Here is an 18710-nt window from a genome sequence, read left to right as displayed (position 1 = left end):
TCATCATTATTTTGGCAGACCAAAACTTCCAGTAAGAATGGTGAGAACCAAGTGATAACGGTGCTCAACAAGATGCTATATATTATGTATTATCTTGACAAAAGGATGCTATATTGTATGTATCATCCTTACTTTGGCAGACCAAAACTTCCAGTAAGAATGGTGAGAACCAAGTGATAGCGGTGCTCAATAAGATGCTATGTATCATCCTTACTTTGGTGGACCAAAACTTCTAGTAGGAATGGTGAGAACCAAGTGATAACGGTGCTCAACAGGATGCTATATAATATGTATCATCCTAACAAGTATATGCTACATATTATGTATCATCCTTACTTTAGTAGACCAAAACTTCTAGTAACAATGGTGATAACGGTGCTACAAAGGATGCTATATAGTATGTATCATCTTGACAAAAGTATGCTATATTATATGTATCATCCTTACTTTGGCAGACCAAAATTTCCAGTATTAAACAGGATACTATATAATATCTATCATCTTTACTTTGGCTGACAAAAACTTTCAAGTAGCAATGGTGAGAACCAAGTGATAACGGTGCTTAACAGGATGCTATATAGTATGTATCATCCTGACAAACTTACACTTGGCATCCTTAGTTGCATATCTCTGCCCATGCTCTTGGGTGCCTCCACTAGTTCTACACTTACACAGAAAAATGACACAGTGACGTGGAGGATGATATTCTGATATAATCGACGATATTACTGATATATCGAGACACAAAACAAAATTTTTACCGGTCAACAAAAGGATATATATCCACTGATATATCTCGATTTCTAGGGTACACGATATATTTCTTGAATTCGATATTTTGGTCCTTTCCCCAAACTGGTTAAAAAAAAACAATATAGCACAACACAAAGGCAGCATAAAATTAACCAAAATCTAGACATCTTATTTTATTAGAAATAAATAAATAAACCAATTTGTTTGTTTTTTTTTTATTTATTGTCAAGCCTATTTTAAATTAGATAAGTAATTCTTTGATACTGGTGGGGTTTGAACCCCAAACCTCTGGTATCATCACCCAAAAGTTTTACTGACTTTGCTAGTCGGCACCTGTTAAAAATGTGTGGGCAAGCCTATTTTTAAAGAGATCAGTAACTCAATTGTGTGTAGCGGGGTTCGAACCCCAGACCTCTGGTGTCATCACCCAAAGGTTTTACCAACTAAGCTAGAAGGCACTTACAATAGACCAATTTGTTGCTCTTTATTACATTCAAAAGTTGCACAAAATGTATATTGGTAAAAAGAAACATTATAACCTCATAGATTGAATATCTGGCTGAAATGAGTTGTGTACTGATTTGGACAAATTCTTTGAATAGGGCTGAAATTCTTTGATTTTGGATTCTTTGAATATTTAATTATGTTGTATAGAACTTGTCAATCAACAAAAATCTAAAAAATTACAGAATAATCAATAAAATATGATTAGAATAGTGGTAAGTGATATATCTATCCACATTTTGAAGGGAATAAATAATGAGGGAGAAGAGATTTCATAAAGCAATATCTAAGTTGGTAAATTAATATTAACTCACCAACAATTGTTGAGAATTTCTAATTTCTTATCTAAGTAACAATAAAAGTAACTTGTAAGGAAATAATAACTAATGAAAGCAATTAATTTTCAAATATAAATTTATCAAAACCCTTGGTAGAAAGTTATCAACTCACCAACAATTATTGTATTTCATTTCTATACCTCTTGTTAATTTTTCTGAAACTTCAGCCATCATCTTAAATGCTAGTTCTAGAATTATGGAGGATATGGGGGAATATATATGGTGACAAAAATATAAAGTATTACGGAATGATTTGATATAATAAAATTAAGGGAATAAATAACTAATGTAAATGGGGATATTTCATGAGCTGAAAATGGTAAGAAAATATGGGGGTAGTTACAATTATCCTTTGTAGATTTCCTTCCATTCTTAATAACACAATTTATTCCATAAGCGCTCACTTATTGATTGTTTAAATGATCCTCTTTGGCTCATGGGCTCGAGCTTTGATTGGGCTTTGACCAACATCTTTATTTCCTACAAAAAATATTATAGAAATATTAAAGCAAATTAATAAAACAACCACATTATATCCTACACGGATAAAGCCACATTCTAGCCACATTTTCAACAAACAAATGAATTATGGCCACATATTATATAGTATAAGCTTACACTTCAACTATACAAGGTTTTAAAGCTCGCACAAGAGGTATTTTTCTAGCTCTCTTAAAATTCTACATGATTAATTCCTATTAATACTGAAATTTCTCTCCTATTGAAAAGAGAAATTCTAGCACATCTAATTAAAACGGGAATCCTACTCCTATTATAATGGGAATTTTTTATTATAATGGGAATTCCATATAGAATAAATCTAGCACTTCTAATTAAAACGAGATCCCTCCCCCAATTGAAAAACAGGTTTTTACAACTTAATTAAAATCATTAGTTGAAATATTAAAACGGGTTTTTAAGACTTGATTAAAACAATTTGTTAGGAAATTAAAATAAGTTAGCGACGAAAACAAGAATCACGATTTGTTAATTTTTTTTTTTATATATGTATAGTTGAACAAGTTTTTAAAAGAGTCGGTGCGTATGCATGGGTCTACTTTCTAGTTTAAAGAATAAATATTTTTTAAAGAATAGGGTAAGTATTTCTTTAGAGTCCGGTTTTGCTGTCCTATAATACTGTGTCCTAGCTGTCCAGACTCAATGTGTATCGTTGATTTGCATTGAAATATAAAGGGACATTTGTGTGTAAATCTCGAGGCATTATATAAGCGGTTGTGATCTATTTTGGATAGCTGGACAACAAACTCTGGGATAGCATAACTCAGTTCATTTATTTATGTAAAATCTTTTTCTTGAAGAGTACTATTTGAAATTAATAAAGGGAAGAAAATAGGAATTAAACATTCCAAAATTTATAAACATTATCCAAAAATCGAAATCTACTGTGGGCGTTGAAAATCTACTATTAGGGGATAGGTGGGAAATCAAATGCAAATGCACAGCTGTGAAAGTGGATAGGTCGGGAATTAAAACAATTATCAAGTGGTCGGTTTTAGGGGATCCCAACTCTTAAAAAAGAACCACAAATATCTGTTTGTGCGTTTATATGCAAGTGTAATCGTTCATACAAAGCATGGGCTGCAAATCAACTTGAGATTTGCGCCAAGTGACAACTGTTAGTCTCTGAAAAATCCATTTTGTGAGGTTTTGCATTTCATTTCGGAAAATAAGTTGGCAAAGATGGTGAAGAGGATGAGTAGGTTCTTTAACTTTGTTCTTGTTCATATAGTGTTTTTGTTTTTGGTAACTCATATACTTAAGTTTGATGGTAGCTCATTTTACAAAACATAACCAAATCTTCAAAGGTGCTACTTTTTCAAAAGTTTGTATTTTTCACTCTCAATATAGTTGAAAATTGTATAGTTTGGGTTTAGAAGTGTTTTGTATAAGGATGAATGTGTTTTGGTTTGCAACAGATTAATATATGGTGCATAATGGTATGGATTTGTTAAGATCCGCCCAAGCATAGAAAGGTCATCTTTGTTTTGGTGACAGTAGTTAAGGTATTGCATAAAGTTTGTGTTTTTATTTATTAGGATAGAGGTCGTCTAGTATACTTTGGTGTTGGAGTGTTTAAAGAGGATTGAACTCAAAACTAGAAAAGTGAAAAATATAATTTTATTCATTAACAAACACAGAGAACTAGTGTAGTATTTATACATGAGGTTAGGTGAGTTAGTTAAACTAACTAACTTCTGTTACAAATGGTTAGGTTGTTACAAGATTCTGTTATATTATTACAACTGACTCTATAGAGTTGTCAATTGTTGGGCAGAGTAGTCTCTTCTTCTAGAACGTTTGAGATGTTTCCTCTATTAGTGTTTTGCATAATACATAATATGTAGGAAACTGTAAATAGATGTTTTTGGTTGTTAACTACTTCTAGAGGTGTTGACGGACTATAGTTGGTATTGGCTTTAAGTAAAAGAGGTACTAATCGAATGATATGTTCTTTTTGGTTTGATTTTAGAAGAAGAAAATAGTAGTTTTTGGTGGATTTTCTGGTGGTTATTAGTTTTGAGGAAATTTGAGCAGTAAAGGAATTGAGTGATGGTAAATCTTTCTTTTTTTTTGAAAGGCAAGCAGGGAAAAATCTTAACTTTTTGAGATTAGCCCATTTATTTCGATATTGGCGCCTGAAAACAAAACGCACTATAGCTTGCATCTTTATTAGTATGTATCATGATAGAAGCCGTTTGTTGTTTTTGGTTTTTCTTAAAGCTATTTCTTTGCTAGTTCTTTACTTTTCATGTTTAAATGACCTTGTGTTCTTTGTTGTTTTATATATGAAAATCCCAGATTCAGAAAAATGCAAAGTTGAACCAAACAAGTCGTACAATATATATGACGCTATTAAGTCTCTGAAGAGGGAGTTAAGCATTGTACGAGCTGAGGTCAGAGATATTAAAAGTACACTCGCAGCGGCTATATGTGAAGTAGTGGAAGATGTTGATGTGCTTTCTATTTCTATGAATAGATTGAAGAAGATGTTAGGTGATGAAATAGAGAATACCCGAAGAAGGGGAAGCGTTGTGGAGGATCCAATGGATATATCAGATTTACATTCCTACAATGAAGAAGATTTTCAAACACCACCTTTAAAGAAAGGCAAGGTTCTATTCTCTTCTCTAGTGACCCCGAAAGAGAATAAGGTATATGAGGCAGTATGTAATGAGAAGACACTTCCTGAGATTGAGACGACGGGTATCGATGGGGAACAGGCTCATCAAGAGGAAAATTTATGTAATGAAATTGTACGAATTTCGGCTGTGGATGTCATAAGTGCGTTCAAGGTAATTGAAATTTTAAATATGTCCCTATCACTTATTTATCTTCTTAGTGGGGATTAAATGTTTTGTAAATAAGTGGGACATTATATGGCTTCTTTGAGACATCATAGCTACTTTCCGAGCTTTTATCTAGTTTTATGCAGGTTGTCTGTGTGACTCCTAGTGATGGTGAAGTTGAATTATTTCCAAATTGTGATACCGATGCTTGTGCTTCACTATTAATTACTTTTTTTAAATATTGTTCTTGTGCTTGTGCTTCACTATTAATTATTTCCAAATTGTGAAGCACAAGTAATACCGATGCTTGTGCTTCACTTTTAATTACTTTTTTTTAAATATTGTCGTGTCTATAGGTTATTATTATGCTTTTTTAGGCTACTATTTCAAAGAATTGGGGATGCAAGCCAAAGAAATATGCCTTATGCCTGCTGTGAGTGTTCAGGGTGGTGGCGTTGATGCGGTACAAGGTGCTGATTCTGAACAAAAATCTGTTTGTGGGAACGCTATTTCAGAAATTCAAATTGCACCAACTGCTCCTGTAGAAGGGGAAAATGCAGTCAAGGTACATTATTTTATTTTAATTACCTCCCAAATTACTCTTAAGTTATCTTCTAAATACGGATTGAAAGGTTGTTATTTTAGTGGGACATTATGTTCCTGCTGTGTGACACCATAGATGCCTTCTGACTTCATTCCGTTCTGACAGAGGATGCTTGTGAGACATCCATTGTGGATGATCGTGGTGATGGACTTTCAAAGAATGGGTGGAAGGTTGTCTCCTGATTGTTGATGAAGGAGAGGGAGAAAATTTTGTGGCTACTTCTGTGTTGCAAAAAGATATGGCACAGGGATCGCGGAAACAAATATTTACTCAATATATAAGGAGTGAACTCGAGGTTGAAGTGGCTGACTTTTGCCAAGATCTGATTCTTGGTGTTTTCAATCAGGGAGTGGGATTGCTAAAAAGAGCTCATAGTGTTGCTAGTCACAAAAGTGTTGGAGATGACCTAATGGAATTGCATACCTCGAATGTACAAGTGTTGTATTACTGGAATAAGCACAACAATGATGAAACGAGTCACTTTAACATTTTTAGACAGTATGGGAGTGGGTTTCAAATTGACATCAGCAGCTTCTATGGACTATTCGGGGGAGGATGGCTTAATGATGTGGTATGTCTCTGTCTATTAAAGTAGTTCTTCTACATATACTTGATGTTGATTATTATTATTGTTTTTGGGTACAAGATACTAGACTCGTACATGTCCTTACTAGGCCGGTGGTACACTTCCGTTGCACACCCCTGTGGAATGGAGAATTTGTACATCATAGTTGCAGAGTCGTGGTTCTCGGTAATTTCACACACGTTTCGTGTCTTTTATTCTACGGAACTCTATAATGATTTATTCTTTCCTTATTTTTTTTCCAGTATAATGATTTATTTTATTTTATTTTATTATTGTAATAACATCATTATTTGCGTGATTTGTACAACGGATTGGCTACTATTTTAGAAGACCAGCAGATGCTCGTAGAAGATAAGCTTTCTGCAGTTTTATTGCAAATTGTAGGTAATTTAAAGACCCGTATCATCGAACTAGTTCAGCGTGACAGTTTGAGGCCATACTTGAGAAACTGCCGTGGGTTGATGATGACGGTCAATGTTGACGGAGTGCATTGGATCCTCATCATCGTAAACTTTGTCACGTGGACTGTTCAAATCTACGACTCATTGGAGAAGCCGAAAGATGGTGACATCTGGGCTCTGGACCGCACCACGTTTGATGAAGTTGTTGTCGGTGCTCCCTTACACACTTCTAAGCTATGATAGTGAGTGTATAAACATGGCAAAACTGGGTCACCAGTGGAATTTGGAGTTTGCCGAATGCGCCGAACAAGATGATGACACCAGCTGTGGTGCATACACACTTGCCTTTGCTGACTGCCTGCTCAGAAATTTGCCACCCGTCTTTCAATCGAACAGGCGAACGTATATTAGGAAAAGAATAGCAAAGGACTTGTTGGAGTGTGGCATGACCGACGAAGAGTATTGTATGAGGAAAGTTGCTCGGTCTTTGGACTTTGATGCATGAGAAAACACTTCAACAGTCGAGGGTATATCTGAAGTTGAAAATGCACCAAATGTTGCTACTGCTGAGGTGGAAATGGTTGTTTGAATATGTTCCAAACACTAATTTATACTCTAATTCTGGATTGAAAGTTTGCTACTTCAATAGGACATTGTGTGATTGTTGTAAGACATCATAGTTACCTGCTGAGTTTTGAACAATTTTTACGCAGGATGCTTGTTTGATTATTACTCAATCAGTAACGGTTGTGCCGAGCCCTTCCTAGCTTTGGAAGTGTCTTCCTTTTGTGTACAGTTAGAACATTACCTAGAGCAAGACAATATATGCTCCCACTCAGACTTCATGTCTTCTTTGAAAAATAGATAGATCTCTGTTTCCTAGGATACAAAAATATCCATACTAAGACAATAGAAACTCGCTTTGCGACATCATACATGTTATTAGATAATAGTAGATCTCTTATGACTTTGATTATATTCACATTGCAAAAATTACATATTTCAGTGACATTTATTGAAGTTGTTCATGTGGTGCGTCATGGATTTGTTTGTTTATTTTGGTGTACTTTAAATATGGAAAGCATCGTATTTTAGTCTGTTTTGGGCTCTCACTTTCGACTAATTAAAACTATCAACTTTTACCATATAATTTACTAAAACTTATCAATACAAGTATTCGCTTTCATCACAACAAAAGGGCCATATAATACAAGTTTGAAACTCCAAAATATTCCTCATATAAATTACTCCAAATCACCATATTCGTCTTCGTCGTAGAAGTCAATTGAAGAGATCCACATGGCAGAGTATATGTGATGCATGGGTCCTTTGGCTTTGCAGGCACATAACACTTACGACCACTTCCACCCATTCCTAGTCGTGGTCATTTTGAGAGTAGATACGCCTTCCATTCAATCTCCTCAGAATTTGTCATACCCTCGTCGTATTTTCTTTTCAACTACACAAGATTTGAACCCAGATTTATTGCACATAACATACAACACAAACAAACAACAATAACTTTTCCTTTCCTTATATACCAAATACTATTATATATTTCAAAACCATATTTATTACCTTTTTTCCTTGGCTATCCATGGATGCTTGGCATGGTAGTGGAAATGGCAGTGCTTTCAAGAATGGTGGTCTTTTAGAAACATCATAGTCTTGTGGACTTTCGAATTCACCCAGGAACTTAAGCTCATAAACCACACTTGGGAATAAAATAAACCTCATTTCTTTGGCCTTTTTTGCATTGGTGTAAAACATGGTTTTACAGTCGCATCCCATCTCATACAGATACCTAGCCATGAAATTTACATCGAAATGCCAATTCCTGAGCAAGTCTATGTCCGAAACTAACTTGTGAAATTCTCATTTCACCACCGCCTCCATATTGAGCTTGAAGTTGTACAACTTGTTAATTGTTAACACGAAAATCTCCATCAAATGGGCCAAAGTCTCTAGATCCGGACAGTGAGGGGTCTAGGGATGGTAACTACGGAAATGAAGGTATCCATCATTGTTACATATAGCCACAACTGCTTCTGGTCTCTTGCCAATAATCCAGTACTCGTCAAATGTACCCATCTCTACATGACTTTTCCACCAATAGTGTACTTTCATTCTACAATAATTCCTCTCTTGAGTCTTTTCAGAATCACCATCATGGTATAATTCAGAAGGACTTTGATATGCTTTAGTGACCATGGCTGAAACAAAAACCCAAAACAAATATATATAATTTCACTTTAGAGAGCGTACTACAATTTAACTGAACTTAACATGATCATATTAAGACATTTTATCTCCAACGTACGACACTATACAAGTCCACTTTAGACAGCGTACTACAGTTTACCTGAACTGAACATGATCATATGATGACATCTTATCTCCCAAGTAAGACACTATATAAGTCCACTTTAGATAGTGTATTACTGTTTACCTGAACTGAACTTGATCATATCAAGACATCTTATCTCTCAAGTACGACACTATATAAGTCCATTTTAGACAGCATACTACAGTTTACCTGACCTGAACATGATCAAATTAAGACATCTTATCTCCCAAATACGATACTATATCAGTTCACTTTTGAGAGTGTACTACAGTTTACCTGAACTAAACATGATCATATTAAGACATCTTATCTCATATGTACGCCACTATATAAGTTCACTTTAGAGAGCGTACTACAGTTTAACTAAACTGAATATGATCATAGTAAGACATTTTATCTCAAATGTACAACAATATATGGTGTTATAAAATTTGAATTTGGATAACTTGAAAATACACGCTTAATATGGTTTTCATCCCTATTTTGCTTTACTTTTACAATATGTGGAAAGAATCCAATGATCAAAGTGACTTGGGACATTTAGGATGTTGCTATTAAACTGGCATTTAACTAGAATGTAACAGAAACATTTATAAGCGTAATCAACTTAAATGTAAACAATTAATTTTAGCCCATTATCAAGCACATGGTTACCTGCAGTCCTTCTCCAAATGATTTTCTTAGATGAAGAACTCTAGAATGAAAGATAATGTATCTTATCAGAGTAGAAAATGAGGGAAAAAAGAGAGGGGAAGGAATTTGGGCGGGAAGAAATGAAGTTTTCATTGGAGACTGTGTACTCAGGAGTGAATGTTGTTGAGAAAGAAGAAGAGACGTCCAGTTTAGGTAGGAATAGGAGAGAGAAAATAACTTCTGATATAAGAGATGTGACTAGAGGGTGGGAGATGTTCAAGGGTTTATATGTAAATTCCTATTATGTTAATTTAATTTTTTTCAAATAAAAATAACTAATATGTGGAAGGTATTAGGGGTACTTCACACTATCTTCATGTGGGGGCCACGTTTGGCAGTGGAATAAAACTTGTCTGGCAGATTCAACGGGATGTTCTATCCTCATTTCTCAGTCAATGTTCGATCCACGCATTTTCCGTTGTTTAAACATTGGCTCTTTCAACCTTCACTAGTCAAATTAGTAGTGTTCTAAGTCATGTTACACGTTAAAAAAAACTATGAAATTCAACAAAAAATTATTCATCAATCGCAATGTCCAAGAATTAATCTGTCCTTGGAAAAAAAAAACCCACGCACATTTGGATACGGACAACTTTAAAACTTTAGATTGATTGGTTTTGAGAGTTTAAATAGTTCAATAAAATTTATATTACCTTGCAGTCACATGCGATGAAATCTAACACGCACGTTAAAATATGGACAATAAGTGAAGATCTACTTCTCTGTTGAGATTTAATGGTCAAACATATGTTGTCGGATCTCTGCACATAGCAAATTCCAAAGTTACAAGGTCCTCAAAAATTATGGAGTAATATGAGAGAGTGAAAAAAAAAAATTCCGCGGTACCACGAGTAAATGATCCTTGGCAGATGACTTGAGATGTTCTGTAAAGGTTGTCATACAAAACAGGTATACTACATCTCCGTCTAAACATGCATCCTCCTCTAATATGAGCACATTGCAATTGTAAAGATTCGTGACAAGCGAGGAGTGCAATCTATCAAATGTCTTGGAATCAAGAAGCCTAAAGATTTGTTTTAAGAATAACATCAATAACTTGTTTTGCCATCCCAAATAAAAAATATATTAAAAAAGTTAGAACCTGAACCACGGCCTAGCCTGATGAACCAAAGACAACACTCTCTTAAACACTACATCTTCCTTTCTCCAGCTCTTGAACGCATAACTAACAATCGTCCGAACAACTTTGACAATTGACGATGCAAGTTCAGGATCCTCATGCAAGTTCACATCCGGCAATAAACAACACGTGTCTTCTTCAATCTTTGGTAAATAATAAGCCGATCTTAGACTCTCAAGAATCCCAAATAATTCCACTTCAGCATCTGCATACATCCCCCATGCCTCATAACAAAAAACCAAATTCAAAGTTTGGACATGAACTTGGAACGATTTGTTTTCCAAACAAGGAGATAAAAACTTTGAACACACTAAATAAACCTTGTACATGCAAAACAACTCTAATGCAATCTCTCTATCTTTCCCTACGCTTGATTTTTGCAATTCATTAACTCCAATCGGTAAAAATATTAGGGCATGATTCCTAAAAATAGTTTTGCTCCTTGTTCATAATAATTCGGTTACTCAATAAAATTTCAGTAATATTCATGTTGGTGAAGTAAATTTTTCTGTCTTTCTAACACCAAAATCAACAAAAACTTTAACCTGCAAACAATAGATAATATGAAAAAAAAAAACCATGAAAGAATCACCCAAAATTTTAGTTTACTAGTTTAAATTGTACTGATGAAATAAACGCAAACAACAAATTAAATGAAAAACTATACCTTGCATGAGACGATTGTTCCTGCAATTGGGGAGAGAGAGTGCGTGTCTCACTTGTTCCTGAAAAAGGAATTCACTCATTTGCAAAGAAGAAGAAGACAATCAACTAACCTCATCTATTTAGATTCTTTTACCGACCACAATCTCCGATTTTCAAAGAGCTACTGGTACTACTTCAACGCCGATTTTGAGAGAGAGAGAGAGAGAGTATTGTCACCAAGTACGGTACGGGTTAAAAACGGTGTACTTGAAAAAAAACTTAGTTCATGTTTTAAATGGAACGTCTCGGGAAAAAAATGGGAAAAAAAAAGCATAAGAAAACGTGGGGCATAAAAAACATATTTAAAACGTATAATACGTAAAAGAAACGGTAAATACCGATGATAAAGAATACGATAGATAAGGAGTTTGATTTTTTATAAGAGTGAAAAAAATAATAGGAAAAGAAAATAAAAAAAAAATAATACAAACGAAAGAAAATTCAAATACATGAAAGTATCAAATTATCAATTACTCATCAAAATACTAGAAGTCATAGATCCAGTACCAAAACACGACCCTAAATAAGATACTACTAATTACCAACCATAATGGCATAATCAAGTACTACAAATAAGTCAATGACTTTAAAATTTCCAAGTATTAATAGTCCAAAGTAAAATAGAATTGTCTCAATAAGTCAATCTAACTCCCACTCTTCAAATATGTAAACTCCAAAACCCCTTTTTCTTTTCACGTTTTCTTATATATATATATATATATAAGTTTTAATAAAGTTTTAAATGGCAGGTTTTCAAAATCTCGGGTTTTAATCGTTTTTTAAAACGCGTTTAAACGCGTTTAAAACACGATATTTTGAAAAACCCGGGTTTTAAACTGGAACAAGACGTCTTACCAATTTAACGGGTTTTCCGAATTTGGTGACAATGCGTGGTAGAACGAGATAGAGCCGCACAAGAGGACGTGGGCTATTTGTTTGTGAGTTAGTTTTTTTTTTAACTAATTGAACGTGTGCAAGGATAGAAATAGAAATAATCAAAACAGTCACATAAACACAAGGGGTACATAACTATTTAAGTGGAAATGTCACAAATAATGTTCCACACATGTACTCTTTAAAGTAAACGTTACGAAAAGTATGTCAAAAAACATTTGTTACATGAAGAAAGAGTCATGAGAAATTGTTTTAGGTCAAGAATGAGTGAAGAGAGAGTCGTGAAGTGTTTTTTTTTCTTGTTTTTAAGAGGCAGGTACTTAGAGTTTGAAGGAAGCGGGAGATAGAGGGAGGTGAGAGTGAATGTGGGCGTAGTGTTGTGTTTCGAATTAGTTTTTTTTAGTGGAGTTGTGGGCGCACTGGACCAATTCAAATGTAGTTGGGTCAAATAGATGGGTCAAACAGTCACTTAAGGTCAAGTAATATGTAACTGTTTTAGTGAAATAGTCACAAATAGTTCTCCACACATATACGCCTTCTTTAGAAAAAAACCATTTGTGACTGTTTCGAAAACGATAATCACAAAAAACTTTTTAAAACAGTCACCAACACCCTTTTTTGCCATTTGTGACTGTTTCGAACACGACAGTCACAAAAAACCTTTTAAAACAGTCACAAAAACCCTTTTTTGTACTAGTGGGGTTTTAATTGGTCATAAATATCAGGATGGATTTTAGCAATTTGTTTCATTATAGTAATACCTTGTTTCTCTTTTTGGTTGGGTTCTAGACTGGTGGGAAGAATATTAGTCTTAGATGTCGCATATTTTGAATCAGATTGGAGAAAACATAAGGTCATTACTATTTGGCTGAATTAGTATTCATTGCTCGGCCATTTCCTAGTAAAGTTGGTATGTGATAGATGGTGGAGTGGGAGACGAATTTGATATGGATGCTGATGTGAATGGTAATGGACTTTGGGTGAAACCACACTCTGAGTGACCAGGTGGATATATGAATGGTGGTTGACTATTTGTGGTGGAACTCCTTGAGTTGTTTGCATGATTAGAAAACTCTTGAGTGTATTGGGTACTCGGGAAGTTTGAAAATTGAGGTTCGTAATTGTAACTCGAACTCGGTATATGATGGGCATTGAGACGCCCTATGATAAGGAGTACCACAACAAGAACAAAGTTCTAGGTTTGCATTTAATTCCATGACAGTTGTGATGTATATTGATAAGCCATGGATGCTCAAACAAGGATGATGCACAAATAGCAAAAAATCATTTTTTTGGATTTTTGAATATGTTTGCTTGGTCTATAGATTATTATGCCCTGTTCTGAATTCTTTACTCCATAATATTGCATGATACTTGAGAGTAAAACTTTGATCTAATTGTACTGTAGAATAACTAGCTTTCTTATTCCTAACAATAAATCACATTATTATTAGGATAGAAAAGAGTTTTTTCTCTTTTATCACTAGGAGTAGGAGTAGATCTAGGGTTAGGGGTTAGGAGTAGGAGTAGGTTAGAGTAGAAGTTTTCCTTTCTTTTTGTTATTCTCCATTGTCATCATTTTCAAGCTTCAAGTTTTTCTCAATACAAGTCCTTTTTGCTTTACATCAACTTATTTCCATCATTTGTTGTACATTAACTTGTTTCAATCATTTGCTTTCTATATAAACTCATTCAAATCTTGTTTTAATCATTTGATTTCTACATAAACTCATTTCAATCTAGTTTCATAATAGAAATAGTAGAAATCTGAAAAGAAAACTTCATCCTATTTTCCTGCTTCATCAAGATGATACCCAAACTTATTAGGAATATACCCATTAGCAGATTTCAACAACCAATCATATTAGCAATTCAATGATTATTTGTACTCCTACCTTCAACCACAAAAAATTTACATCAATGGCTTCATGAAGAACAAACAACAGGGAAGGCTTTCCTCTTGCCGCTCAAGTTCAGCACTTAACTCACTACAAGAAAACAGGTTTTAAGCCACGGTCCAAAACCATGGGAAAAGGGCTTTTCCCACGGTTTTGGACCGTCGGAGGACCGTGGGCTATTTGTGTGTCGGGAATAGTCTGTCGACAGCCATGACCGTCAGTAAAACCCATCAATAGCGACGGTCTTTGCGTCGGTCATTGCCGTCAGTATTGCCACAGTTTTAAACTGTAGGAAAAGCCATCGGAAAAGGTCAGTATTTCCCACGGTTTGAGTCCGTAGGTAAAGATTAGTTTAACTGACGGTTATAGTCCGTGGGAAAAGATATTTCCTACGGTCTTAATGCGTGGGCTTTGGTGTTTGCGTTGCTAATTTTGGTTTTTGGCTTGTTATTATTTGACCGTGGGTAAAGTGGACGACCGTGGGAAAAAGTTCTTTTCCGACGGCTATGGGCCGTGGCTAAGTTATTTATTTTTTTTTTAAAAATATTGATATTTTAATTCCTATTAGATCATTTCACATGCAATCAATCAACAGAGACCTAACAAAACTCCCATAACCATCCTACACCTCAAAATCACCATTTCCATTCATCCTCATCATCTTGAAAGAATCGCGGTTGAGCTATAAAAAATATATATAATTACAAGGTACGGAGAAAGCAACAAAGGAAATAGAGGACATCTCAAGTAACTAGCCAAATTAACCAATCACCGAGAGGCAGGAAGCCATAAAAAATGCATCAAGAGATACCCACAATGCTAAAAAATGATGCATATGCCTTTCGAAAAATAGCATAAATTACACTAGCACAAATTTCAATATAAAGTAAGGTAAAAAAATGCACTTTGGTTTGTTGCTTATTTATTTCGAGCTGCAAATACATCTCTAATTATTACACATGAGAGGATTCCCTGCTACTTCCTCTATTGAAGAAAATTCATTTTTCCGGTAAAAAAACAAAGGAAAAAAGAAAAGAAAAAACAAAGTCCACGGATGGGTTCCTACTGAAGAAAGTACAATCTACCAACTTCAAAGATCCCATCACCTATTATCCTAGAAGACACTTTTGCTAAAAGAGCCAACCACTGAAAAATGTTAAAAAACTGAGAAAGATTCTTTTATTTCACGTGAATAAAACTAAATTGGCATACAAGAGACAAAACAACATATATAAAGGGCAATATATAGAAAGAGTAAAATTTTCTCAACTAAAGAAAGTAAAGAACAGCTAGAAGAAGCATTATACTCTAGTAATGTTCACAACTCACTTTTGGTGATGATCCATGTTGATGAATGTTCAAGATTCTCCTCTTAAGATCTACAACGAAAATACAAAGGATATATAAGAAAAGAGTCAAATACTAATATAAAGTATCTCCCATATATTGCTGGAGGTCAACAGCCCAAGTGAAAAAATTAATTGGAAAAAACGAAAATGGAAGCCTTATTCGGTGTTTAATAATAGAGTACCTTCTTGAATAGCTTCTTTTACGTCTATCTGTTGCCGGAGATCTGCAACTTGTTTACTCTTGAAAAAAAAAAGGAAAAAGACATTAATCTACTGTGTCCAAAGGTAATGGGGATTGCAAGAATAAGGTTATCACTACTCTCGATCTGACGGGAAGCAATAAACCAATGGAAACAGGTAAGCTATGATAGGGTATAAAACATATTAACTAATCAAAATTAAATAACCAATATCTTTGAATCTGGTAAGAGGTAACAGGAATTGCGAGAATGAAGATGTACAACATCTATAGTTTATCTGTAGGCAAAGCAGATGTGGGATATTATCTATCACCATTATCAACTTATCATAAAAAGTATAAGCCATCATACCTCAATTTCAAGATTACACTGAATTGTAGCAAGGGATTTTGCAAGATCAGCATTCGTAGTCTGCAACATCATTCAATCTTTAGTGATGAGAAAACAGCAGTTGAAATCAACACAAAGTAATAAACTACATGTTTCTCAAACACTAAAGGTCTGGAGCACAAGTCTAGAGCAGATAGATAATAACCCAGCTATAAACATAAGCGCAAATATATAGACAGACCTCAAGTTTAGTCAACCGAGTAAATGCTTCCATCCTAGTGTAACTATGCTTCTGCTTCTCCAAGTCAACAACATTCATTGTTTCCATCATAGTCATCTGCAGTTCTGAAGCCTGATATCACAAAAGAGATACAAGTGAGAATACACACACAGATAAACATGAACATGGACGTTAATAACAAGCGCAAGGCAAGTAGCGGAAAATAATACATCAGCGAAAAAATAGAGTTGTGTGGTATGACCTCTTGTGCCTGTTGCTTAGCGCGTTCTTCAAGTATCTTCTCTAAGCTTTGCTTCTCTCCTTCCAACCTAGCAACAATGTTCTCGTGTTCTTTTATTACCTCAACAGCTTTCGTAGCTGCTTTCACAGCCATAACACGTTCCTTTCTCCTTTCCCTTCGTGCCTTCTTTTCATGTTCCTTTTCAGAGTCCGATGTCGACCTTGAATCACTCTCCGAAGAAGATGTTCCATCACTCGACGAAGAAGACCCTCCATGCAAGTCACTAGATATAGAGCTCCTAACATTTGACTCAGGCTCATCTACACTAACACCCTGCAGCGATAGTATTCCAAGTGATGGTATTCACTCCACTATTCAATATCTGCATCGTCTCAAACAACTCAAACGCATGATCCCACATTCCCTTTGACACATAACCAGAAATCATAGCATTCTAACAACATGCATCCTTAACCGGCATTCTATCAAATATACTACGCGCACATGAATCAAGTAACAACATGCATCCTTAACCGGCATTGCAAGGATGCTGCATCTGTTGAATCATACCAGGGCCAAGTTGCCTCATTGAAACCTTCATACCAGAACCTTGACAACTAGAACACGTCATTGAAGCACCAGACTTGGACCCTTTGCTGCAATAAACAACAAGAAAACATGTTAACTAAAGAAGAATACATAAATACATATAAACCATGACAAGCATTGATACAAGTATATAACTCAGAAAAAATACTCACCCGTTGCACTTAGAGTAGAGAACATTACGAGAAAGTGATAGCTTCTTAGATGTTCCATTATAAAGATCTTCGAGAGTAACCTTGAGGGGATGAACCACATCCTCTCCCCTCCTCTGCCTCCTCCCCCTGCTGCTACCACCGCCTCCAAAAGGACTGCTGCCCCCAAAGAAGGACGAGAAAATGTCAAACGGATCATGGCCTCCACCTCCACCAGGAAATCCTCCTTCCTTGAGTGCATCCTCACCAAACTGATCATACAAGTCACGCTTATCCGGATCACTCAAAACCTCATAAGCCTGAGCTATATCCTTAAACTGTAACCACAAACACAACACTCAATACTTGTTTCACTAAAACAAAATCAGAAAATATACGCTAGGTATATTACACTGAAACTCAACCATCCTAGTTTCTTCCACTCACTAAGGCTTCCCAAGTCAATTAAACAATAATAATAAAGATTACCTTAGCTCCAAGTGCAGCATAAGTTCTAGAAGCACGAACACCACCAATTTGGGTTGATGATTACTCCTCAACTTTGTAACCCAACAAACAAACAAATCGCTTGCCGTAGTTTCTTGACCTGTCCATTAAGTTTTTCCTTCCCATGATCTCGCCACTAGTTTTGGTTGTAAATGAGGTCTCTCCAAGAGCTCTGCACAGACTCTCTATCTTTCACCCCATTCACTGAAGAAAAAAAAAGAACTTCCGCTTCGTGCAACAACACATCCAGTAATCCCCAATACTATTGTAATCCACCACTTCGATGCCAACCAAACTTTACTTAGTGAACTTGAAATTTTAAAAAGAGTGAGATGTAAATATTTCAAAGTAGAATAGCACATACCTATGTTTCAACATTCCTTCAAGTTGCCACCCTTTTCCCTCCTCCTTTATTCGGGCTTGGGACCGACAATGTAAATAAATTTGCATTGGCGGAGTTAAAAAGGGGTTAGTACAATTGAGTAGAGTCCACCACCTAAATATCAAACACATATACATACATACATATGCAAGTTCTACAATGAAAAAAATAAAAATAAATAGATGAATAAGATAAACTATTCTATCTAACAAAATTATCCATAGAAAGACAAAGTCTGCACAAAATGAAGCTTACATGTCTAATAAAGTACCTTAAGCTCACATGGAACTCAAAATGAACCTTACATGTCTAATAAAGTACTTAAGCTTACATAGAACTCAAAATGAAGCTTACATGTCTAATAAAAGTTATAACTAGTTCAAGCTTGCTTCCTAACAACGAGGAGGAGAAAATTGAGAAACGCTTTAGGCCATATAACATTTCCCTACCCAATTTGTCCAAGGGTTCGAAAGTGGTTATATGGTTCCGGTATCTCACATGAGCTTTCAATAATCGCTTCAATGCATACCAGAAAATTGCCCTCCCCTACGGTTCTTCTACCAATTTTATGT

At 35.2% G+C, this 18710-nt stretch overlaps 1 protein-coding gene across 3 annotated transcripts; it reads right to left on the bottom strand.

The window, feature by feature from the left end:
* Positions 1–1931: 1931 nt before the first annotated feature.
* Positions 1932–18187, bottom strand: LOC147492615 (uncharacterized). 3 transcript variants are annotated; one of them, XM_086566622.1, is made up of 13 exons: positions 18121–18187; positions 17739–18034; positions 17274–17587; positions 16534–17168; positions 16293–16403; positions 16073–16132; positions 15704–15761; positions 15502–15551; positions 11343–11400; positions 10637–10880; positions 10381–10558; positions 10188–10295; positions 1932–2075 (listed from the first exon to the last, which is right to left on the bottom strand). In XM_086566622.1, the coding sequence occupies exons 4-13, from the start codon at positions 16663–16665 to the stop codon at positions 1968–1970; spliced, it is 1107 nt and encodes a 368-aa protein (XP_086422748.1). In that variant the 5' UTR covers positions 16666–17168; positions 17274–17587; positions 17739–18034; positions 18121–18187; the 3' UTR covers positions 1932–1967. The 3 variants fall into 3 exon arrangements, 2 of the variants coding, with proteins under 2 accessions (XP_086422748.1, XP_086422747.1); XR_015199136.1 differs by lacking the exons at positions 1932–2075; positions 18121–18187 and adding exons at positions 7625–7953; positions 8073–8707 and having other exon boundaries at positions 17739–18100; XM_086566621.1 differs by lacking the exon at positions 18121–18187 and having other exon boundaries at positions 17739–18100.
* Positions 18188–18710: the final 523 nt, after the last annotated feature.

Source organism: Coptis chinensis, chromosome 6, assembly GCF_015680905.1.
Source record: "Coptis chinensis isolate HL-2020 chromosome 6, ASM1568090v1, whole genome shotgun sequence".
Lineage (NCBI taxonomy): Eukaryota > Viridiplantae > Streptophyta > Magnoliopsida > Ranunculales > Ranunculaceae > Coptis > Coptis chinensis.
This window is presented reverse-complemented; position numbering and strand designations above follow the sequence as displayed.

What these genes read in the sequence shown, in the direction of transcription:
- LOC147492615 (XM_086566622.1), bottom strand. Translation starts at nt 16,665, where the DNA reads ATGGCTGTGAAAGCAGCTACGAAAGCTGTTGAGGTAATAAAAGAACAC. An exon ending in AACATGGATCATCACCAAAA is followed by an intron (nt 11,401 to 15,501) that starts GTGAGTTGTGAA and finishes TTCCTTTTTCAG; the next exon opens with GAACAAGTGAGACACGCACT. An exon ending in CAGGCTAGGCCGTGGTTCAG is followed by an intron (nt 10,559 to 10,636) that starts GTTCTAACTTTT and finishes ACAAATCTTTAG; the next exon opens with GCTTCTTGATTCCAAGACAT.